This window comes from Rhinopithecus bieti, unplaced genomic scaffold, assembly GCF_001698545.2.
Source record: "Rhinopithecus bieti isolate Rb0 unplaced genomic scaffold, ASM169854v2 scaffold_42745, whole genome shotgun sequence".
Taxonomy (NCBI): Eukaryota; Metazoa; Chordata; class Mammalia; order Primates; family Cercopithecidae; genus Rhinopithecus; species Rhinopithecus bieti.
In genome coordinates, this window is record NW_016819184.1 from 1,849,340 (window position 1) to 1,874,205 (window position 24,866).

At 48.5% G+C, this 24,866-nt stretch overlaps 1 protein-coding gene across 3 annotated transcripts in view; it reads right to left on the minus strand.

The window, feature by feature from the left end:
* The window catches only part of PTPRE (protein tyrosine phosphatase receptor type E), a 177,290-nt gene extending 152,649 nt beyond the window's left edge, over nt 1–24,641 (minus strand). Inside the window, exon 1 of one of the 3 annotated variants that reach the window (XM_017858691.1) lies at nt 24,398–24,641. In XM_017858691.1, the coding sequence (XP_017714180.1) occupies nt 24,398–24,451 (54 nt within the window). In that variant the 5' untranslated portion in view covers nt 24,452–24,641. Of the gene's footprint in view, nt 1–24,116; nt 24,327–24,397 lie in introns of those variants that run through there. The other 2 variants (XM_017858690.1, XM_017858689.1) reach the window with 2 other exon arrangements.
* Nucleotides 24,642–24,866: the final 225 nt, after the last annotated feature.

The window sequence follows — 24,866 nt, forward strand, 5'->3', positions numbered from 1 at the left end:
TGATCCGCCCGTCTCAGCCTCCCAAAGTGCTGGGATTACAGGCTTGAGCCACCACGCCCGGCCCTGAACATGAATCTTTTGGGCCACTTAGGGAAACTTCTCATCAGAATAATGCTTTTAATTGCATACAATAAAATATGTAGCATTGATAACCCAATTTTAAAAATAAGCAAAAGGTTTGAACACATACTATTAAAGGAGATAAACAACTTTATATACAAATAAGGGCCTGAAAAGATACTGAACAGTGTGAGTCACTAGGGAAATGCAAATTTAAACTGACATGAAATACTACTACTCACCTATAAGGATGGCAAAAACTTACAAAGGAAAAAATAACTAGCGGGCTGGGCGCGGTGGCTCATGCCTGTAATCCCAGCACTTTGGAAGGCTGAGGCTGGTGGACCATGAGGTCAGGAGATTGAGACCATCCTGACCAATGTGGTGAAACCCCGTCCCTACTGAAAATAGAAAAATTAGCTGAGCGTGGTGGCACATGCTTGTAATCTCAGCCACTTGGGAGGCTGAGGCAGGAGAATCACTTGAACCCGGGAGGCTGAAGTTGCAGTGAGCCGAGATTGTGCCACTGCACTCCAGCCTGGTAACAGAGTAAGACTTCATCTCAAAAAAAAAAAAAGAAAAAAATTAAAAAAAAAAAAACTGGCAATAGCAAATGTTGGCAAAGATGCAGAGCAACTGCTGGTGGAAAAGCAAATGGTGAACCCATGACAGAAAGTAGTTGGGAAGTTTCTTATAAAGTTAAACACACGTAGCATGTGAGCCAGCCACCCCGTCCTATCTACTTATCCATGTGAAATGAAAACCTAAGTTTACTCAAAACCCTACATGCACATGTTACAGCCATTTCAGTCATTAAGTGCCCCAAACTGAAGACAACCCAAATGTCCTCCAACTGGAGATGGATAAGCAAACTGTGCTACAAGCATACAACAGAATGCTACTCAGCCATCACATGGAATGAACTATGGATACACACAAGGCTGTTTCTTAAATCCATGTGCTAAGTGAAAGAAGCCAGACTCAAAAGGCTCTAAATAATTCCATATATATTACGTTCCAGAAAAGGCAAAATTACAAAGATGGAGAACAGATCAGTGGATACCAGGGCTAGGGGTGGGGTTACAGGGTCTGACATAAAGGTGCACGATGACAGATTTTATTTTTCGGAGGTGGGGTGGTAAAATGTGTGTGTCTTGATAGTGTTACTGATTACACAACTCTGCATTTGTCCAAACTCCTGGAGCCGTACACCAAAAATGAGTGACTTTTACTCCACGCACGTAATTTAAAAAACAAATTCTAAAAACAATGCTTTTGTTTTTGTTTTCATTGAGATGGTATCTCCCTCTCTTGTCCAGGCTAGAGTGCAATGGTGTAATCTCGGCTCACTGCAACCTTCACCTCGCCTCCAGGGTTCAAGCGATTCTCCTGCCTCAGCCTCCTAAGCAGCTGGGATTACCGGCACACACCACCACATCTGGTTAATTTTTATGTTTTTAGTAGAGATGGGGTTTTGCCATGTTGGCCAGGCTGGTCTCCAACTCCTGACCTCAAGTGATCCGCCTGCCTCAGCCTCCCAAAGTGCTAGGATTACAGGCGTGAGCCACCATACCAGGCCTAAAAACAATGTTTTAAAGGCACAGAGGATATGTAGGATTACAAAAGAAGCCAATTATATGGAAATAAAAGTGCAAATGTTTTCTCCATCTAGATTTGCAGGCCCTCTGAACTCTATCCACAAACTCCAAAGAGAACCCACCCGTTGCAGCCTGTGATTCCCAACTCTTCTGCCTATGCCCAACAGGGCACTGGGGATCCATGTTCCAGGGAACCCTCGGGAAACGTCACACTCAGTTAGCAGATTCTGGAGGGCAGTAATTATGGTTTTCAGATCTTTGTGTCCCCTGTACCTGGACCAAGTAGACACTTGATAAATACCTATATTTGTTAAATAAATGAAATATTTATCTTTGCTGATCTCTTAAAAATATATCAGTGTTACCTACTTGCCATGCAACTCACACTTCCAAGTAATTTGCTTAAAATACTTTATTGTATTAATATTAAGGATTTATATAATAATTCAGATGTATTAAGGGATATGTAAGTTTACTATTTACACAGCATACATCATGGAAGACATTAACCTGAAAGATTACAGTTGACTGAACCTAATTACATAAGCCGCTGTGAATGCAAAGTACCCCCTAATTTTATTTTACAATGCATGTTAAACTCCTTACCCCCAAAATACAATGGTTTCATGTTGTAGCTTGAAATGTAAACCTGTCCAATGTTTAATTTTGCTTTTAAGATTAAGTAGCACGTGTGTAATTTAAAAGTAACTTGAAACAGCAAGCAGTGTCATTGGGCTTACAACTAATGAGATGTTGACAATTGCAAACAAATTGAATATGTAAAGCTATTAGCAACAACCTCTGTGCTTAACAGACATTTGCTTTCCATAGCTACACAGCTAATCTTTGTTTTCCCATGTGAAAGACAACTGACCATGGCCTTCACCTCTGACATGTTGTCAGTGTTTGGTTCAGCTACAAATATTGGGCTGAATGAAGATTGATATAAAAATGAATGCTATGATATTTTTCTAAGTGACATCATCAATAAGGCCTCATCTACCAAACAGTGTGCTTTCCAAGATGTTATTTGGAAGGTAGATATAAATTTCCAAATAAACACCTCCAAGTTTGTACCCACAGTGAGATGTTTGCTGTTCACTCAGTCAGCGTTGTAGATGGGTGCGGGATTCCAGATAAGCCCGTGAGTCTAACCCAGCACAGCTAATCTGTCATGCATCCAGGAGACGTGGGTCTAGGTGCCTGGAGTTAAGCCATTAAAGATATGCAAAAGGGGAAATGAATTCCCCACTGAGCACTTCCAGAAGAAGGAAGGATACATCATTTCAACCGATGGTCCCTGTACGTTTGAAAACAGTAAAAGAATTACATATCTGCATTAAGTTTCCTAGTATTTCCTTCCCGCTCAGGAATTCCAAGCTCTAAGGACACAAACACAGGCCTGTTGATAGCAAACAAGATTTACTGAAAAAGAGAGCAGGACAGGAAACAAGGGCACAGAGATGACCAGATAAACAAAGCAAAAAACGCATCAGCGGAAGGTTCTGTGTTAAATTAAAGGAATTTTAAAGTCTGTTTGGATGCTGCATGAGACAGGCTGAACAGAGAAGCATAAACAGCAAATACTGATGATGGGAGGTTTGTGAGTCATCCAATTTACCCCTCTTGAAGTTTTACTTTAACCATAAATCTGACGGTTACCACTAATGCAATTTACAATCTTGAAGAAAAAAAGCAAATCAAGATTCTTATCTCCAGGAAATCAATATTCTCTCTAATAGTTTTTGAAGAGTGCATCAATTCTGTTAGCCAAACAACAATGATTACTGTGTTTTATACTCAAATGCAATGTGAAATACGGAAAAAGCTGTATAAAAGAAATAAAGTCATCATGCTTTCAACAATACTGTACAATAATAATAAATAATAAGTCATTCATTAAAATGCACCAGGTAAATAGGTATTAGTATTCTCTTTTAAAAGTACAATCAAATCAAGAAAATGACTCCCTTTCACTGATGCAACTAAGCTACTCACTCAAAAATGTTACTTTCTGAGTTTTCTTCAGCTATGTATTTTACTCAAAGGCGTGACAACCTCCGAATCATAGTCTGCAATTCCAGAAGGTGGCACAAAACAAGCTGCCCTGATTCCCAGGCGGCACCCCCTCCAGGAGGCTCCTCTCCACCAGGAGGGGGACTGTTCAGGTCTGCAGAGATGCCCTGGGTTGGGGAGACAAACTGGGACTTGATCCCAGCTCTGCTACCCTCTGGTTACATGACCCTGAACAACTTAGTTTCCATCTCTGAGCATTGGTTTTGCTAACCATAATATGGGCCCACATCTTACATATATTAAAACTGAGAAAACTCAACCCTGCTGAATGGATCCACCATTACCTGCTATGCCCTCTCACGGGGAGTGTCTTGCCACATTGAGTAGGATTCTAGTGTTTAAAGGAATGTGCTTTTTAAGAATCCAGCCCCTGAAAATACAAGCCAGTACTTCATCTGGCATCAGTCAATGATAGTTGTGTGTTCCAATGCTGGAGGAAAAAGTAGCTGAGTTAGACATATCGAGAAATACACTAATATTCAACATGCTGGCTCCCTAATGGTGAGCGAGAACCCAACCCCCGGGGTGGGGGCATCCAGTTTACCTGCCTGCCATCCTCTCTCTTGGGTTAAGAGAGACCCGGCGCGGAGGCTCACAGTTGGAATCCTAGGACTTTGGGAGGCCAAGGCTGGCAGATCACGAGGTCAGGAGTTCGAGACCGGCCTGGCCAACACAGTGAAACTCCATCTCTACTAAAAATACAAGCATTAGTCAGGTGTGGTGGCATGCACCTGTAATCCCAGCTACTCGGGAGGCTGAGGCAGGAGAATCTCTTGAATCCAGGAGGCAGAAGTTGCAGGGAGCCAAAATTATACCACTGCACTCTAGCCTGGGTGACACAGCAAGACTCTATCTCAAAAAAAAGAGAGACAACTCTCTTTCCCCTGGTCTCTCTCACTTCCCCTCCTTCTCCCCTCTGGTCTTTGACTGTGACAGTGGCTTCCCAACTCATCCCCTGTCTAGTTCCTCCTTTGTTAGGCCTCTCCTCTCCAGTGGCCACCATGACTATTTCAGACATACAGAGCCCGTCGCTAGACCTGGTGGAGTAGAGTCTAAACCTCTCAGGCTTACTCCCCACGCCCACCCCAGCCTCCTCTCCTGGCATGCTATTATCCAGGAAATGTGAAAGCAACTCTAGGAAACCGAACAAAATACCTCTGCTATATATAGTGTGAAAGCTCCTTACAGAAGAAAAACAGAAACGTTGGAGGTGAATGTCCAAATGTGCTTTGCCACAGAACAACTCACAGTGCCTGCTTCTTCACTCGTTCAGATCCTGCCATTCTTATTTTAAAATACGCTCATATTAAAATAGCCTTGCTGGTAAGAATAAAATCATATAAGCTCTTTAAAATTTTCAACAATCTGTACTCCTTGCAAAAGACAGTTGATTACAGTGGAGATTAAAAATCAAGAAAAAAACCCCTCATTGTTTTTTCATTCCGCATGAGAGGCTGCAAGCAGCTTTCTATAAAGTAACATTTCCTCACCATGAGCAAAAGAGGAAACTTAAACACTGGCTACTCTGCCGTGAGAAACCACAACAGACTCCTAATCTTGAAAGAAATGGTTAAGAAGTGACCATTTGTTCTCTAAAAAGATTAGCTGCTTCACATAAAGGATTAGCTATGGACTTCTGCAGGGTATTAAGCTTACCCAGTGTATATAAAGCACAATTTCAATTAACAGAACTTTTCAGGAATATGTTAATACTGTAATACCCGGTATACTTGTAGCCAAAAATGACACTTGAGTTCAGTATAGACAGGGTGACCTTTTGTGCTTTGTGGGCTGGTGAGGTGCCCTTTACCTGTCAGCTGCTGCTCCAAAGTGCTCCACCTCCCAGGGGAGGTCCTTCCTGACCACTCACATTCCCTCCCCCATGCAGTAAGCGTTTGGTAGGGGGTGACACAGACTCCAACCATCAATCCTACCCAAGATGCTGGTCTTTAGTGTGATAGCCCCCGGGATGCTTTGGAACTGTCGCAGAGGCCACAGCTGGAAGTGCCTAGCAGGCTCAGTGGCCATGGACCACAGGCCACATTCTTACTAAAAACTTCCTGTGGCCTGGCCTTGACCATGGTTCGGGCTGCTAGCTTCTGGGCTCCTGCCTGTTTTCTCAGCCTGGTTCTCCAGCTTCACCATTGATTCTGAGAACTCTGCAGTAGCCATCTGCCAAGCTCCCTTTCTCACTAAGCTAACCAGTCAGATTTGCCAGGATGTTGCCGGGAGCCTCAACTAATCCACCCGGGGTCATAAAAGAATGAGGATCTCTCACCCATACATACTGTTGGGAAACAGCCAGCCCTTCTTTCCTGGAGGAATAAGGTTAAATCAGGTGACCAACAGGATGTCAAAGAAACAGCCGAATGTGGCTTCCCAGGCTAGGTCCTAAAGACACTGTAGCGTCTTTCTCGCTTTCTCCTGGATCACTCTCTCTGGGGGAAGCCAGCTCCCAGATCATCGGGACACAGACACAGTCCTGTGGATGGGTCCACCTGGCAAGGAGCAAAGTTCTCCTGTCCATGGCCAACATCCACCAGCCATGGAAGTGGATCTTCCAGCCTGAGCCAAGCCCTCAGGTGTTCTGGCTTCAGGTAGGTGAGATGGGACAAAATTGCCAACCTTGCCCTGGAGCTCAGAAAACAGAAGACTGTGCTGAAGATTGCGTTAGCATAGTTCATAGGAACAGCCTGTGCAGTACCTGGGAATGTGCATTTCCAAGTATCCCAGGGAGCTCCACATGCCTCTGCTTAAAATAGAGGTGGTACCAATGACTGAGGTTTTCTTGCTTTGCTTACTCATTACAATGTCTGCTTTCTAGAAAGCTCAGCTACTTTACGCTCCATAACTCCTAGATTTTAAAATTATACATTATTGAGAGTTTGCAGAAAGGATACAAATGCCAAGTTATATGGGTCAACTTTTCCATATTCTGCAGCCCAGTGGGACTTTATTGAATGTTAAACTGGGTTATCCCAGTTAATCTTGTAAGCTTTTATTATTGGGTCATCAGATATTTCTTGAGTACAGTGAGGGAAGTTGGGCAGAGGGGAACACATTGACCGTTACTTGATGGTAAAAATCCTGCTGACAATCCCATGTCTGCCTGATCTTGTGTCTTAAAAACAGCTCACCTGGCCAGATGCGGTGGCTCATGCCTGTGGTCCTAGCACTTTGGGAGGCCAAGGTATAGGCTTCGGATCTTGAGATCAGGAATTTGAGACCAGCCTGGCCAACATGGCAAAACCCTGTCTCTACTAAAAATACAAAAATTAGCCGGGCACGGTGGTGGGTGCCTGTAGTCCCAGCTACCAGAGAGGCTGAGGCACAAGAATCACTCGCATCCGGGAGGTGAAGGTTGCAATGAACCAAGATCGCACTGTTGCACTCCAGCCTGGGCGACAGAGGGAGACTGTTTCAAAACAGCAACAACAACAACAAACCAAGCTCACCCACCTTCGCTTGCCCTCCCTGCTGAAAACAGTCATGACTGTCACCCTATAACTTGTCCCTATTTTGAGCACAAACTCTTTCTCTACAAAAAGCTTAAGAGTTTGGTCTCTTGTGTCCCTTTCATTTGTTCAGACACTCAGTTTCCCAGAGACATCTTCTGCCATGCACCGTGGTTAATTTTATTTGTATGCATCTTGACACAGTATTTAAACCTCCACCAAACGCACCCTGGACTCATCATGGATATTTTCCAGCTTCAGCCTTCTGTGGGGATATCACCCCCCAAAACCCAGACCAGACATGGAAAAGTAGCACTCCCACCACTCCCTGGATCTGTTCTGATTCCTCAGCGGCCTCAGCTTCCACCACCCAGACATCAGGCAGTGGGAAATGAACAACACCCTGACAGAGATACCCAGAAATAAACTGTGTGTGGTTTGAATCCTACGTTAAAGGAAGATTGTGTCTCCACACTGGGCTGGATATCTTAACAGAATTTCTCTCTAAACAAAAGCTCTCCTTGGAGCCTTTAAAAATAATTCAAAACTTTGGGAGACTGAGGTGGGCGGATCATGAGGTCAGGAGTTCAAGACCAGCCTGACCAACATGGTGAAACCAGTCCCTACTAAAAATACAAAAATTAGCCAAGCATGGTGGCGAGTGCCTGTAATCCCAACTACTCAGGAGGCTGAGGCAGGAGAATCACTTGAACCTGGGAGGCAGAGGTTGCAGTGAGCCGAGATTGTGCCATTGAACTCCAGCCTGGGTGACAGAGCAAAAGTCTGTCTCAAAAAAAAAAAAAAAAAAAAATTCAAACTGGTTTTCACATCAGGAGCAAATAGGCAAGCAATTCCATTGTGAGGTTCTTCCCAGACTTGTAGCACTCGCTCTGGACAGCCAGGACTCCTGGAGCCATGTCAGGGTGTCCCCAGCACTCTGTCTGCTTCTGGGAAGGCTGCCCCACCCCTCACCTGATAAGGTGATTGGATTATCTCTTTGAAATTGGGCAACAACAGGGAGAAAACACTGGACGTTTCTTGGACTTGCTTTGCTATTACTCATGTCAAAAGAATGGCATGCCAGCCGCTGTGCCAGGCTGAGCACCAGCTCTCCAGGCCTCTGCCCAGGGCAGGAGTGCGGGGTGGGAATGCCGCCAGAGGCTCAAGTTAGCCACAGCTGCCCACAGAGCTGCCACTGCTGCCACTAAGGGCTAGGGCTGGGGTCAGAGCAGTCCCTCCACCAAAGCTGGGGTCTCTAGCTGAGGGCCTGAGGGAGGGCCTGGTGTTCTGGAAGACGAGGTCCTAAGAGGTGAAGCCGATGATGGGAAAAGCCAGAGAGGGCAGAGAGGGAGGGATAGGAGCAGGGAGGGAGCCAGAGAAAGGAACCTGGGCAGAAATGGCCCGACAGAAGCTGCTGTGCCTGGGGCTCTCAGCCCAGCCACCTTGGCATAGAGTTCAGTCCCTTTTCTATGTTGTGGCTGGAAACAGAGTGGCAGGAACACACACCTCTTACGGGCTCAGTGGAACTCTGTAGAAGAAGGCCTAGCAAAAGTATCACGTGTGGCAACTGGGGTTCTGTGGAGCAGAGAGCTGGGGCAACCACTCTGTCCTAAGCACCCAAGTGGATGACAGGCCCCTAATGAATACACATGGCCCCGGCCCACCTGGGAGAGAAGAGCACAGGTCCTGGCATGAGGCCTTCTCAATCCCACACGGACAACACAACGGCCTCAGAGCAGCCTTCGATGGCCCCCGGCGCCCTCGCCCCACGAAGTCTCCAGAGCAGGGCTGAGCTCAGCACAGCCAGCCCCTTAGGAGACTGCTTCTCACAGGACCCCCAGATTCAGGTTAGGCATCCAGCGGCAAAGAGTGCAAGCGCACCTGTGGGTTTTGTTCACCACTGGAGTCTCAGCACCAGAAGGCCTTCCATTCATATGTGTTGAATGAACTTGAGACAGTGAATGAATGAATGGAACTGTGTCAATGACCACGTGTGGTGGCTCCTGTGGCTTCAGGGGGGCTAGGAGTGACCTCCATCAGCGCAGTTGCCTCACATCCCAGCATCAGCAGCTTGCCCATTAGTGAGCCCTTCTCCAGCATCCTTCTTTCAAAAAGCAGCTCTTAAAATTGGACTTCATGAATCCACTAACAACTTGTCATGGACAATTCTATTCAATTGCTTTCCTTTAGCAATTTCTTCCAGCAATTTCACTTCCTGCAAGAGCAGAGTTTTTGCCCAGCACAGGGCATCAGACTCAGCATCGATGCCTCTCTTCCACCGGTACCCTGAGCCACAGCACCCTGTCCATTCCTCCTGGGCTCCCCTCCTGCCCTCCCCATCGAAGAAAGTCCTGACCTCATTCTGGGACCCTGCAGAAGACCCTGGCATTCTCCACCCTGGCCACACTTGGAATTCCCTGGGGGAGCTTTGTAAAAAATGCAGCTGCCTTGGCCTCACTGTAGAACTTGGAGCCAATCATGAGAGCAGGGTCCAAGCAGGAGGCTCTCAGGAACTTCCCCTGTGTCTCTGAGGCACAGCCCTGCTGGGTAATAGCTCGGTGAGCCTCTCCTGGCCCCCAGCTCTGTGCCCCCAACCCAGTCCCTATAGACCTCCGCATCCCTAGCATCACCTCCCCCAGTTCAAGATGGAGCTCAAGTCCCTCCTGTGATTCTAAAACCTTTCCCAGGCGGGCCCAGGTGTCTACCCCAGCCTTCCATCTGACTGCTCCCTGAGTGAGCCTGGGGGCCACAGGACGCCTCTTCCCACCCCATCCCCAGCAGCCGTGTGGCCCCTGCTCCCACACATAGACATCACCCCTCCATCTTGGGGATTATTGGTCTCAATCCCTTTTCAAATCCTCGCCCTGCTGCTACCCTGTCTGGGCCTCCAGTTCCTTCTGTCAAAAATGCACTGATCGTCAAAAATACCTCACCTGGTATTGCAGTTGTGAGCACTGACCGAGTTAACATGTCCAAGTGCTTAGAGCAGGACTTGGCTGGCACTCAGCAAGGGCACCCTCAACACCAATGATCGCTGGTATTATCGTAATGATTATTTCATGTATTGCCCTGGACCCCCACTGAAAATAGGACCCTTGCCAAAGGAGCTGTGTTTCTACGTCTGGTCCCTGGGAGGACACGGGGCCCAAGCCTGGATTATCAAAACAGGGCAAGCCCCAGACACCGAGGAAGCTTTGAGTTATCCAAGCCTGGCTCATCAGAGCCAAGGAGACTCACGTCTGGGTTGATCTGTAGGGAAAAGCTCTCTCCTTCCACAGGGGAGACAGAATGTGAGTCTGCTGGAGGCTCCACAGGACTAAGTCTGTCAGAGCACATATGAGAGGGAGTCAGGGCCTTTGTGGCAACATCTGGTCATATGGATCCAATTGTACCTGAGCTTTCAGTTCTGTAAGTCAACGCCCCTACGAACTTGACTGAACTTGAGTCATATTTCCATCTCGTGCATCCCTAAGGTCCCTGACTGACATGGAGTCCACCCCTCTCCCTTCCCCAGTGTGTGGAGTGGCATCACACAGCTGCGTTTGCACTGAGGTGTCCTGGAGAGACCAGGGAAGTCCATGAAAGAAGAAGGTTTGTTCCAGGCTCAGGTACAGCGCCTCTGTAGTAGACTTGCCCATAAACACACTCTGGGTGGACTGTAGCTGAGTCAGCCATGGGGAATGGTCCCTCTGCCCTGCCACTGGAACTCCCTGACCTAGCAGTGTTGAAGAAGCAGGGGGGAGGGTGCTGTGGCCACGTGGAGTGTCACACGCCCACCAGCAATCTGGGAACTCGTACCCTGGCTGGGGGTCAGGCAGCAAAGTAGCCCCTCAGCTAGACCCAAAGCAGAGGCAGCAAGAGACCCCTCATGCTCCAGGGGGCTGCCCCTTCCCAGTGGGATGCAAAGTGCTCTTCTCACAGAGGCTTTCCAGCCTTCACAAATGCCTTGTGTCATTTGTTACTAGAGGCTGAGCTCAGGGTAACCAGATACCAATTGCTTCCCAGGCTCCATGCACTTTCTTACCATGAGCTAAGCCCATTGCATTCAAACAGTTGAGTAACTCCCACCTAGCATCATTCTAGCCACAAACTCGCAGCAGTTACCCTGGGAGAGCATGGCCACACTTCCTGCCTGCTAGGGCTAAAAATGGACACAGCACGCCAAGCCTGGCTGCTCCAATTTCCAAGATGCCAAGCCACTAAAGAAAGCATAACCTCCTTAAAGCATTTACAAATTACTACTACACTGAAAAGGAAAAAAAAAAAAATCCACTGCTAAGTAAAAGAACCACGATTGACGTCACTGATTTCTACCCAGCACTGCCCATTCATTCAGGATGTGTATTTTGACATAACCAGTAATAAATCATTTGTAAACAAAAGCATGCTGCACATAAGATGTTTCCACATGCTACTGCCTTCTCAAGCACCTCCTGGAAGTAATTTGCCAGGTGGAAACCACACCCAGAGGACTAGGGCCAAGCAGACAAAAGATGGATGCACAGTAATGAAGTCATAGCTTCTCACCTTCAGATCCTGCTAAAGGTTGGAATGCACTTCTGTCTAAACAGATGAATAACCCGGGCTTTCTTCTTATGGAGGCAGATGAGGGCCCTCCATTTCCTGAGGCCCAGCACCACAAGCCTCGTTGCAGGCACAGGAGGGAGGGATAAGGGGTCAGTCCACTAGGGGCAGCACAGAACAGAACAGGAAGAAGGCAGCCCACGGGTGGCAGGAACAGGCAGCATGCCCCTGGGCAAGTCTCCCTTTCCTCCTCTGCAGCTGGCCTCCAGCTCCGACTCTAAACAGGGAGATCAAATTGCTGGCCAAACTTCTCAAATTGTTAACATCTAAAGCACAAGGGTAGAATTTTACTTTGGTTTTTGGTGAACTGAAAGACTTGGACAAAAAATATATTTCTAGTTACATTCAAATATATGAAAAAGGTTATTGAGAAAATCACCAGAAATGAGTGAAATTTTCTTTTTTATTTGACGACAATGCATTTAAGGGCTGGTCCTTCAGTGTGCAATGAAATCCATTTCCTGGGCACATCAATGGAGCCAAATCTGCCTCAGTCCTAGGCACTGCCTGGCACAGAATGGTACCTGGGTAAGGTCTGATGTGTAAAATAAAGGTACAAAATGAATCTTTGCATCTTCAAGATACAACGACAACTCCTATCATAGACTTGTCCATAAATGCACCCTGGGTTTCTGAGAACCATGACTTGAGATGTGTTCCAGCCCAAGGAGGCCTCAGTTAAACTTCCCTTTTCCCTGAAGGGAAGATAATTCTTGCACTTCCCAGTCAGGCCAGTTCTTTGCAATTTTGTAAAAAGTCTCTTTCATGCTCCTTGAGAAATACACATCGATGCTCAACAGCCGTGGCTCTTCCTCGTGGGCAGGCCCCGCCTTTGCTCTTGCTGTCATTGTGTGTCTGCCCTCTGACTCTGCCAAATGACAACTGCCAGGATGCTGACTGGGCAGGGGTTGCCCAACAGCCATAAAGCCAGCCCTGGGACTTGGTTTATATGAACAGCCAAGATTCTTTCGGCCTTTCCCCCAAGCTCCTTCAATAATTTTCATTTCTTCCATATAGATTTTCTCCCTTTTTTTCTTTTTTCTTTTTTTTTTGAGACAGAGTCTCGCTCCAGCCTAGGCTGGAGTGCAGTGGCGTGATCTCGGTTCACTGCAAGCTCCGCCTCCTGGGTTCAGGTCATCCTCCTGTCTCAGCCTCCTGAGTAGCTGGGACCACAGGCTCCCACCACCATGCCCGACTAATTTTTTGTGTTTTTAGTAGAGATGGGGTTTCACTGTGTTAGTCAGGATGGTCTCAATATCCTGACCTCCTGATCTGCCCACCTCGACCTCCCAAAGTGCTGGGATTACACGCATGAGGCACTGCGCCTGGCCCATTTTCTTCTTTTTTAAAGGAAGCTTAAATGTGGTGCTCCAAGCCAGCCTGAGGTCTTTAGATAAGAGTCATGGGAGCCAGAGAGAGAGAAGGTGACTCCCGTTTGTCCCCATCAGAGGCCGATGGTCACCTCATGGAGCTTCTCAGGATCATTCCCACCTGCTTTGTAAGTGGGAGCAGGAGATATCACGGCCTGTGAGCTGACTTCTCTGATGACAACAACCATCATTCAGTGATTCATTATATGGCATTTTTTTTTTTTTTTTTTGAGATGGTGTCTCACTCTGTCACCCAGGCTGGAGTACAGTGGTATGATCTCAGCTTACTGCAACCTCTGCCTCATGGGTTCAAGCGATTCTCCTGTCTCAGCCTCCCAAGTAGCTGGGATTACAGGAGTATGCCACCGTGCTCAGCTAAGTTTTGTATTTTTAGTAGAGACAGGGTTTCACTATGTTGGCCTGGCCAGTTTTGAACTCCTGACCTCATGTGATCCACCTACGTTGGCCTCACAAAATGCTGGGATTACAGGTGTGAGCCACTGTGCCCTGCCTACACGGCATTTTATTAGGAATACTGTGTAGACCCTAAGAATGTACAGTGTACCCCAATTTTCAAAATAAAAAAAAATTTTTTGAGACAGGGTCTCGCTCTGTCACCAAGGCCAGAGTAAGTGGCATGATCATGGCAACCTCGACCTCCTGGGCTCAAGCGATCCTCCTGCCTTAGCCCCTGGAGCAGCTACAGGCACTCGGGGACTACAGGCACTCGGGGACTACAGGCACTCGGGGACTACAGCAGGCACTCAGCATCATGCCTGGCTAATTTTAAATATTTTTTGGAGACAGTATCACTATGTTGCCCAGACTGGTCTCAAACTCCTAGCCTCAAGCAATCCTCCAACCTCAGCTCCCCAAAGTGTTGGGATTACAGGCATGAGCCACTGCACCTGGCCCTGTAAGCCCATTTTTAATAAAAACAAAGATGACAGTTTAGCGCAATGAAGCACAAACATTGGCACCATCAGTTTCATGCTGAAAAACTCTCTTCACTTCCCTTTGGACAGACTCTTCCTGCTGGAATCAGCTGCTTGGATTCCACATGTTGGAGCGGCTTCCCCCTCTGGCACCCTCAAACTCAGTTCACATCCTGGGTGCATCATCATCCCGTAAGCCTATGTCTAGTCCGGATATATCCAGTCACCCTGGCGGAAAACTGCGGGGCCTTGGTTCTCACCCTCATCCTCTCACCCGCATGGTCATGTTGCCTATGAATCCAATCTGCTGAGTTGGTTTCCCCCATCACCTCCATTCTGACTTACCACACACAGCCAGCAGGGGGCCCCTTCTCAAACTCACAGCTGAGCATGCTGCTGGGCTCTGTGGGGCTGGCCAGGCCGCACAAACGGGATACACCTGGAACCTGCGAGCCTCAGGATGGGAGGAGGGGTGTTAGGAAAGACTCGCTGAAACTATAAAAATGACTGTGTGCACACATGCGTTTTTCTGGAGAATGAGTCCATAGTCTTCCTTAGAATCTCAAAGTGGGTCATAATTTAAGACAGGTTAAGAACTGCTGGTCCATCAGACATAATCCAGACTCCTAGATGGTGCACAAGTGTTTGGGTGATCCTAAAACTTTCCATCTCTTTTGTCCCATCCCCTCTGTCCCTGGGCTACAGCTCCATGCAGACACCTGCTCTTCCCCGACAGGACACACCACTTCCTATTGCCAAGCAAGTACATGGCAGCCCCTCTGTCTGGAATGCTCAATCTCTGTCAGCTGCCTATGAAATGGCCCAGTAAACCAAGCCTGCTTGTGTTAGTCTGTTTTCATACTGCTATAAAGAACTGCCTAAGACTGGATAATTTATAAAGGAAAGAGGCTTAATTGACTCACAGTTCAGCATGGCTGAGGAGGCCTCAGGAAACGTACAATCATGGTGGAAGGGGAAGCAAGGCACCTTCTTCACAAGGTGACAGGAAGGAGAAGTGCAGAGTGAAGGGGGAAGAGCCCTAATAAAACTATCAGATCTCATGAGAACTCACTCACTATCATGAGAACAGCACGGGGGAACCACCCTCATGATCTAATCACCTCCTACAAGGTCCCTCCCCCAACATGTGGGGATCACTATTTGGATTACAATTCAAAATGAGATTTGAGTGGGGACACAGAGCCAGACCATGTCACTGCGCTACCTGGGGAGGCCCTTCCAGGTCTCCACTCTTCCACAAGAGCATCCAGCATCACATTTAACACTCCCTGGAAGTGAGTTCTGTCTTCCTGTGGACCTGGAGCATCCACAGGATGTCACAAGCCATTGTGCCGTTTTTTTGGTAACTCCAGTGCTAAGCAGTGCTTGTACAGATGTTCCTGGGCTTACAGTGAGGTCATATCCTGATGAACCCCTTGTAAATAGAATATATCATAAGTTGAAAGTGTACCCAAAACTCAATAAACCCATTGTAAATTTGAGAAACTATAATAAAACCATTGTAAGTCATAGATCCTCTATACACTGTAGGTAGTCAATAAAGGTTTAATACTTCCACTTGTTCCTTCTACATGATATTACAGACTCTTAAACACTACCTACATTTGATGAAAACCAAAAAACATCCTGTGAAAGAATTTTGTTGGCTAGCTAAGAATAGTCCTGGCTTGGCACAACACAGTACAAAATTATTAAATTTCTGGCTCTTGCATTTTTATATTACTTTGGGCCAAAATCTGGACTTTGCGCAAAGGAATTTAAATGGACAGACTGATTACATCTCCAGTAGATGACTGAACTTTAGCTGATGTTTGCAACCTTGGCAAAAAGTAATTTATTGACTTACTGATGCACTGAATGAAGGGCTGCTATGAGCTTAGGAAAAGAGAGCGCTGAGTCAACAGTAATTCAAAATTAAAGATGAAGTTACTGGTTCACAGTACTTTTTCGTCCAGTACTTAAATGTCCAACTGTTTATGAAACTAAGGCTGCTTTCAGAAAGAGGAAAACCATACTGGAAAAAAGTGTTAATCACAAGGAAAAATTTTGACTAGTAACAATGTAAGTTTTGGGATGATTTGAAATAATGTGGCTGGAAACAGAAGTTTCTTTTTTTGATAAGTAGACTTCCTAGTGCAACCAAGACTGTACAGTTTTATTTTTACATATCTAAGATGCTAAAATGTGTTATTCTCTTTGCAAGAGCATTTACATGCTTTCTATTCATTAAAGTAAGTACCTGAAGGCAATGTTTTGTTGGCCTGGATTGAGTTACTATAAATCTCGAATGTAATAAAAATCCACAATATTCAGGCTTTTTATTAATTCATACTGATTTCCTCCCCAGGAATTGTAAAAGAGCTTCTGCTTCAGAGATTCAGAGTGTTTGGGTCTGAATATGAGCTCCACGCCCTGACATGAGGATATGCCACCCCCATGCTCTGAAATTGTCCTGGGTCATTCCTTGGTCCTTATCTCATGCCCAGCATGCAGGGCTCACATTCCAGGTGGAAAGGGAACTTCCAGGTCTCCTTAGTTGACAACCATTGGAAGATAAAAGCTCACCATCTGAGAAATGCTTTCTCTCCTACGTGCAGAACAGTAGAACAGTGGGAAAGTACCCTGAAGAGAGGAAGGATTTGGAAAGAAACACCGACATCTGTAGGAAATATTCTGTGCTGGAAACCAGCCTCTTAGTTGAATTTACTAGCAGGTCTCTCTGGAATCTAGAAAACGAGCTGGAGCATTCCATAGGGAGGATTTACTTTGTCTTCCCCAGAGGAGTCTGGAGACCTTCCCACCTCCAAAGATCCATCCCATGTTACCTCAGTAACAACCTAGCCTTTTTCTGAAAGTGTGTTTTGTAACAAGTGGATGGGGTTAGAAGAGTTAAGAGTAGCGCCTGTCCTGGGAATAATTTTGGTGTCAGAAAACCAGGCCGCCACTGTCTGCAAAGCCTGTATTTCCACCTGTGCTGTGTATGTCAGTCTGTTCTTGCATTGCAATAAAGGAATACCTGAGGCTGGGTAATTTATAAAGAAATGAGGTTTAATTGGCTCACAGTTCTGCAGGCTGTGCACAAAGCATAATGCTGGCACCTGCTCCAGGTGAGGCTCAGGGAGCTTCCAATCAAGGCAGAGGAGGGAGGGAGCCAACATGTCACAGCGAGCGTGGGAACAAGAGAGAGAGTGGGTGGGGGGTGCCACATTCTTTAAAATGACCAGATCTCAAGTGAACTAACTGAGCAAGAACTCACTCATCAGTAAAGGGATGGCGCTAGTAATCAGGAGGGACCTGACTCATGATCCAGTACCTCCTACCAGGCCTGACCTTCAACACTGGGGACCACATTTCAACGTGAGATTTGAAGGGGACACACAGGCAAACCATATACTGTGTTTCCAACAACAAAATAAAAAGCTTTACCCCATGACAAGGATTTCAGACCAAAAGGCTGGTGGATGAGGTGGGGGCAGGGTAGAGAGGAGAGTCCCAGGGTCGGACATCAAATCATGGAAGTAGGTGTCCACCTCTGAGGCTGGCCTCTTTATAAACCGGAGAAGAAAGGAAGGCTGGAGCTCCCCAGAGTTTCACTGGGAACCTGCCTGGACAGGGGCTTCCATTTTGTCTGGGCTGTGCTTGGTGGGTGCGTTCCCGACCCTCAGAGCGCCCTCGTGCATGTTAGCCGACGAGTCGGGGAGAGTAAACCAGTCTGCACCGCAGACCTGTGAAAGCCCTATTGCGGAGACACAGCCTGAAAATTACCAAGTCCTTCTGGAGTGAGAGGACGCCAAAATAAAAGGACTGAGTACAGAGGTCATTTAAAATAATACACTGTAATCAAGTAGCTACGTGATAGGACATTTTAAAATCTCACTTGAGAAGAAAGATGGAACTAATTTTCTCCCTAGTACAAAACTGGTGACTAATGTTCCGCTGGAAATGTCCAAACAGATTTGGGGACATTAATAACCAAAAATTATGTTTCTGCATTTATTGAATAGAAATTAAGTGACTTGCCTTGAGGACAAAGTGACTGTGGCAAAGGAGAAGTCAGGGCTCACATCACCTCAGGCCTTTGATTCTGGTCCCCTGGTCCCTTGGCTTGTGTAAGACCACTGGCCCTTTGGTGAGCATGGGGCCAGGCCTCTGCGTACCACCTCCACTGATCCCCATGCAGCTCCCTTGGTGGCATCATGCTCCCTACTGTAAAGACTTAGGCTCACACTGGGCCAGGGGAAGTCCCTTGCCTTGTCCAGAGCCTTAGTTTCATGGGCCTCTATGAAACCAGTCCTTCTGCTCCTAAGTCCTTTCCCTGAGTCCCAGGCTGTGTCACCTCCCCTTGAAAATAAAGTCCCATGGCTTCCACTTGTGACTGGTATTCAGACAGTAAAATCACGGCAGGGAGAGCCTCTGCCATTGGCCTCTTCCACTGCTACCTGGAAAGGCACCTACTCAGTTCTATTACCTTCGTCCATCTCTCCATGTCACATACATGCACAGAGTGAGCTCTGAACCCCAGGCATTGTGGGACCAGCTGTCCATCCCTGGGAGCTGATGACATGTACCTGCCCAGGGCGCTCACAGCCAAACGCTATTGTTCCCATGCTAGCCCTTCCATTGGATCAAATGTGTAGCCAGCACCCAGACCTGGGATCCGAACAAGTTTTCCTATCAATTCTTTACTCTCCACCCAACAAACACTAACATCAAAGCACCTGCCCAAAACATAGTTGGTTTTTAGCACATAACTAAGAATCATTTTCTTTTCTTCAAACATTTCCCTACTCCCTGCTGGACTTTATATTTGTTTTTGGGAGAAAGATTTATCTGCCTCTTTTGTTACTTGTTACAATATACATAACAGACTGGATTAACTGAACATTCTTGATTGCATTTGAAAGACATTTTTAAAAACAGATGCCCTTTTAAAATATTTTATCTGGCCCCTATTTCATTGGAATCAATATAAAAGGATATGTTTATTTTCTGAAATATATTGTTAAGAATTTTTATTTCATAAGCTCAATCAAAGCCTCTGAAGTATTCGTATAGTTGAAAGAAAGACTTGGGGCCCACATTTCTGGCTGTGAGCAGGGTGTTGTAACAGTTCAAAGGCTGTGCACCACATCAAAACTCCTCACATGGAACACCTGGACGGGGCAGACCATGATGGGTATGACTGGGAGAACAGCAGCCAGATCCCAGGGAAGAAAAGGAGGCTGCCTTCATAATCCCCAAACCAGGGGTCTTCTAGCCCACATCCAGCAGTGACCGGCCCCACAACTGCTCATCTGTGTCTGCTCAAGGATTAGTAACATTAGACCAACCCCTATTGCCTCAGGTATGGCTGATCTAAAATCCCAACCATCTAAAATATCATCCAGCACTCTGCTTTTGGTGAAAAAGAAAATCCTAGTGACAAAATAATGAGAAGTTAATCCTCTAAAATAAACTCTTGATATGTCCAGGGCCAGTACCTAAAATTGGCAGCGTGCTCCATGTACCCACAGGCCTCTCCTTTCTCTCTCTAGATTTGGTGTCCAGAGCAGGGAGCCATGTGGCCCAAGTGCTGAGCCAAGAAACAGGCAGCCTCCCCGCCTGGAAGCCAGCCTTGTACAGAGTCAGCAGCCCTTCCTGCCCAGTGGTGGGGAGGGGTGAAATCGGGCGGAAGTGCGGCAGCTGTGAGGGACTCAGAGATGGCCCAGGATAGCCCCTTTCTTTGGATAAGCAAAGTGAAGTTCTGAGAGTTTCTAGGGTTGGCCACAGCTTCTTAGCTTTATGTTCTGGTCTAGAAGCTGCTCTGTTACCCTGATTGCATACACCTCATTTTAGGCCACACTGCTTCTCAGGGCTGGGTTTCGTTTGCTTTTGCGGTGCCTCACACCCAGCCAGGTGTAATTCAGGCCACGAGACTGGTTAATGTGCATAGCAAGTTGCATTTCTGCCTCATCGATCACTGGAGTCAATGGTGCATATTGAAGAATGATGGCCTTCATGGTAAGTGATAACATTATGGGATTAAAATACTTCATCACACAAAATTTACATAATAATCATTTAGATTGTCATGCAAAAAATAAAGTTATTTAGCATGTCACACCATACTGATTTGACTTACCAATCTGGATGATGCACAAAAGGTATCTATTCGCATGGTTTTTGCTTGGTTCATGTATTCATTCAAACTTCCTTGATTCTTTTTTTTTTTTTTTTTTTTTCCCTGTGACAGGGTCTTACTCTGTCAACCAGGCTTGAGAGCAGTGGTGTGAACATGGCTTACTGTAGCCCTGACCTCCCAGGCTCAGATGATTCTCCCACCTCAGCCTCCTGAGTAGCTGGGACTACAGGGTGTGCACCACCACACTCATCTAATTTTTTGTGTGTTTTTGGTACAGAGTTCTACCATGTTGCCCGTGCTGGTCTGGAATTCCTGGCCTCAAGTGATCTGTGTGCTTCGGCCTCCCAAAGTGCTGGGATTTCAGCCTCAAACTTCAAAGTACATTGATTCTTTTTTTTTTAGATGGAGTCTCACTCTGTCACCCAGGCTGGAGTGCTGTGGCCGGATCTCAGCTCACTGCAAGCTCCGCCTCCCAGGTTTACACCATTCTCCTGACTCAGCCTCCCGGGTAGCTGGGACTACAGGCGCCGCCACCTCAGCCGGCTAGTTTTTTGTAGTTTTTAGTAGAGACGGAGTTTCACCGTGTTAGCCAGGATGGTCTCGATCTCCTGACCTCGTGATCCGCCCGTCTCGGCCTCCCAAAGTGCTGGGATTACAGGCTTGAGCCACCGTGCCTGGCCTAACTTCATTGATTCTTACATGTGCAATGCACAGCATTAGATGTTATAGGGGAAAGATAACCATGATTTACTGCATACCAGCCATGTGGCATGTCAGTTATATGTATCCTATGTTCCCCTCACAGCAGCAGCCCTGGGAAGTAGCAATGATGACTCCCATTCTAGAGAAGAGAACACTGAAGTCTGCATTTTGAGTCATTTAGCCAAGGTCGCACCAGAGTCAGAATTTGACCGAGTGAACCCAAAGTACACCCTCTCAGAGACACACCCTTCACCCTTAAAGCACTGGCTGCCTAGTGGAGGAGATAAACTACTTGAGCAAGTGAACTGGAAATCAAAGTTGAGTCCAGTAAGTGCTTTAGGACAGGCACAAATAATGTTCTATGGAACCAAGAGTAAGAGAGATTCCTCTCAGGTCGGGGGCCAGGAAAGCTTTGTGGAGACTGAGACTTTTGAGGTGGGCCTTGAGGTATGGGTAGGAGTTCCTAAGATGGAGATAAAGGGGAAGGAGACTGAGAGCAGGGAGCTGAGTCTTGGGATCTGGAAAGCTTTGGGAGCTTCATGGAAGACAAAGCCATTAGACAAAGCCATTGGTTTAGCAGGAAAAAAGCCAAAAGAAAAACTAGAGATGTTCTTAGAACTGTAGTTTTTTTTCTCAAGTGATATTCAAATATTAAGAAGGCCAGTCTTACCCTAATGGATACATTCATTCCTGCTTTGGCAACAGAACTTCTGTAAGGGTGACTCAGATATTATAAATGAAAAATACTTGTCTAGCAAGGGAATACAGGGCAGCCTCGATCCTGTTCCCTCTCTGCTCCCAAGCCTGCCTCCCTGGGAGGTCACTTGGGGTGTCTCTGGTCCAAGTCAACAGTCATTTTAGCAGGTGAGTCCAGCATCTCCAGAAGGGCTGGCCACATGACCCCTGGATGGACCATGCCCATCCACATCAGCAAAAATGTGTGACTGCCTATCAACCATACAACATCCACGCAACAGACACACACTTGCTCCATCAGCACATGTACTTCGGGAAGATCTCAATTCCAAGTTGTTGATCCATGGCCAGGAGTCCTCAAGGCTCCACTGGCAAGTACATGGCTGGGCACTGGAGATACAGTATTGTCCTCTCTTCATGGAAACTATAGTCCGGCACATATTTCAGAAGCAACATGGAGGCTGGTGAAATTGGATGGATAAAGACAACACTGGGAAAGTACTGGAAGGGGAGGAGAGATCACAAGTTTGATTTTGACACATTGAGTCAAGCAGCATTTGACATCCCAGGGATAAATGTCAAGTGGGCAGCTGCGGAGGAGAACTGCAGAGGAGTGGCCGGGCCTGGAAACATGCCTCTGACCTTCAGAGAGGGAATATTGATCAGTGGTGCACCTTAGACTAGGCTAATGGTGGTGGCAATGGAGCACAGTGGACCCACTGAGGCACGGCTGGGAGAAGCATACTTTCACCAGTTGAAACTGATGCATCTGCCATCACCCCCACTGTGACTGCATCTTCTATTGGGGTTCAGGGACGATGCTTTGCACACACAGCCACCTCTCCTCTCAGGGGCAATGATGTACATGCATAGCCACATCTACTCTCAGGGACAATAGTTTGCACACATGCATCCCTGGAGAAGAGGGGGCTCCCATGAGGGCAGAGTGTTTCAGGACCTCCTCCAGGCTTCCGTGGAGGTGGGGGTGCTGACACAGGGAGCGTGTCTCTCTCAGCTGGGTGGCCCCCACAGAAATGAGAGGTGGCCTCCCTATGGCTTTCTGCATTATCCTCACTTTGTGTCCACCCAGGGCCTCCAAGAAGTATCACACATAAAGACAACAACGCCCTCATCCACTGCCCTCAACTGGTTTGACTGGAACTGATGAGAGAGTGTATGACTAAGTCCCAAGCCATCTGGACACATCCAGTGACCTGACCTTTTCCAGAGACAAATCTAGCTCCTAGCTCTTGTCCACATGGGAACAGTCTGTTGGAGCAGGGAGGGGGCGGTGGTGACTCACAGGCATCACCAACATCAATGAACAAAATCTTGGCCCCCAAGGTCACGTTCAGGGGCAGGGCCTTGTCTGGGAAGGGCTGGGTGCTGCGTCAGGCCCCTCTCACTGACAGCGCAGCCCCCACCTCTTGGGCCTGCTCTACCTCACCTCTGACCTTTTGCTCCCCAAATGCCAAGAGCCTATGCTTGGAAAGTACAGACCCCAACCCTGTTCATAGCACAAAGCTCTGCCCATACCATGCTGGCTGAGTGACCGTGGTGGTCAGATGCTTGTGCAGCCACTGGCCCCCACCATTTCAGGCCCTCCTTTGGCCTAGCGTCCCAGTTTTGGAAACACCCTTCCACCCCACCACCCCCACATACAGTTTAAATGGGCAAGAGTCGCTAGTGTGCAGAGGCAGAACTTCATCCATCTTTGGGACACAAAGACCTCCAGACGCCCTGGGTCAAGGGGTACCTGGGGCCAAAGGCAGAGCTGACTGGACATGGACACAGTAATTTCTGGATCACGTGATCACTCTTTGCTGGTGTTCATTCAACTCACCCATACCCTCATTCACTCTAAAATACAAGCAGAGAACTATATTCTTTCTTTGAGTTTCCTGGATTGAAACTCTGATGGAATGGTCAGGACTCAAGACAAATCAATATCATAATTCTGCAAGCATAATTGGCTAACCCTTCTGGAAAGGTTTGCATGCCTGGAAGGAATTTAGGTCAGGTCCAGCGCGGTCTCCATCCGGCTTGGCTCTGCCTCCCCATCCTGTGGGTTGCCCAGCCTTCCCCAGATGGTCCCGAGAGCGCTCAGAATTGGCACCGCGCTGGCCTCTGTGCCCAGGAGCCCTCGGGGGTTATCGACCCTGCAAATCGCGGGAATCTGGCCTGGACCACCTGCCAGGGTCTCCCTGCCGCATCTCCGACCCTCCGCGGCTGCTGCATCCCGCTCTGCCTGCCTCCCTGGGAAGGCGCGGGCGCCCGGCTGTGGGGCAGCATCCTGGCAGCGCGCCGGCCCCTCCCGGAGTTGGCACAACTCGAGCCACTTTCTTCAAAGGCGCCAGCCTACAGCCTCGCGTGCGCGCAGCCCCCCACACGAGGCCTGCACCCCCTCTCGGTGTCGCCCGCTTTCACGTACGCCGCCCTGCCGCCGGCCCCCGCGCACTGCCGCCACCCGCAGACACGCGCGCCCTCCTCCTGTTTACCGAGAGGGAGAGTGAGCACTGCCACTGTGGTCGCCAAGTTGGACTGGGGACTCTGGGTGAAGGTACCCGCCGCGGGCCGGGGTCGGGCGTCATGCAGTCCCCAGCCGCTGGTACTGGGCGCGTCGCGGGGGCGGCAGGGACAGGGTCGGGACTCTGAGCCTCGGAGAGGCCCCTCCCTCCCGCGGCGGCGGCCGAGGCAGCGTCCCCGGCCTACTCGGGCCGCCCGGGGCGCACGGTCCCCCACAGGAGCGCAGGGTTCCCGCCCGCACGCGCGCGCTCACCTCGGGGGGGCCGGTCCGGTCGCGCAGATCGCGGGCGGGCGGCGGGCTCCGCATCTCCCGGCGGCCGCCCGCCGCCCATCGGGGGGCGCCGCTGTCGCGCCGGGCGCGAGAAGGGTCCGCGGGACGCGCAGAAGCCGTGGGTTCCTGAAGCCGCTCGCGCCGGCTACGCCGCCCGCGGTCCGCAGCGGAGCAGGGGGAAATTTGTCCGGCCCCGGCCGGTCCCGCCGCCGCCTCGGCTCCAGCTCCGGCTGCGGCCTCCGCAGGCGGGGGCGGGCCGGGCGCTGAGAGGAGCGGGGGCGACGCCTGGTGCCCGGCGCGGGGAGCGCACCCAGGGCGCCCGCCCCACCTGCGCGGCGGGTATGGCCCTGAGGCCCTGCCCTGAGAGCACCCAGGCACTGTGGGTGTCCGTTTACCCAAGGCTGGTGCCCCTTCCGGGGAGGCCTGGCCCAGCCCCTCCGCCGGGACCCAG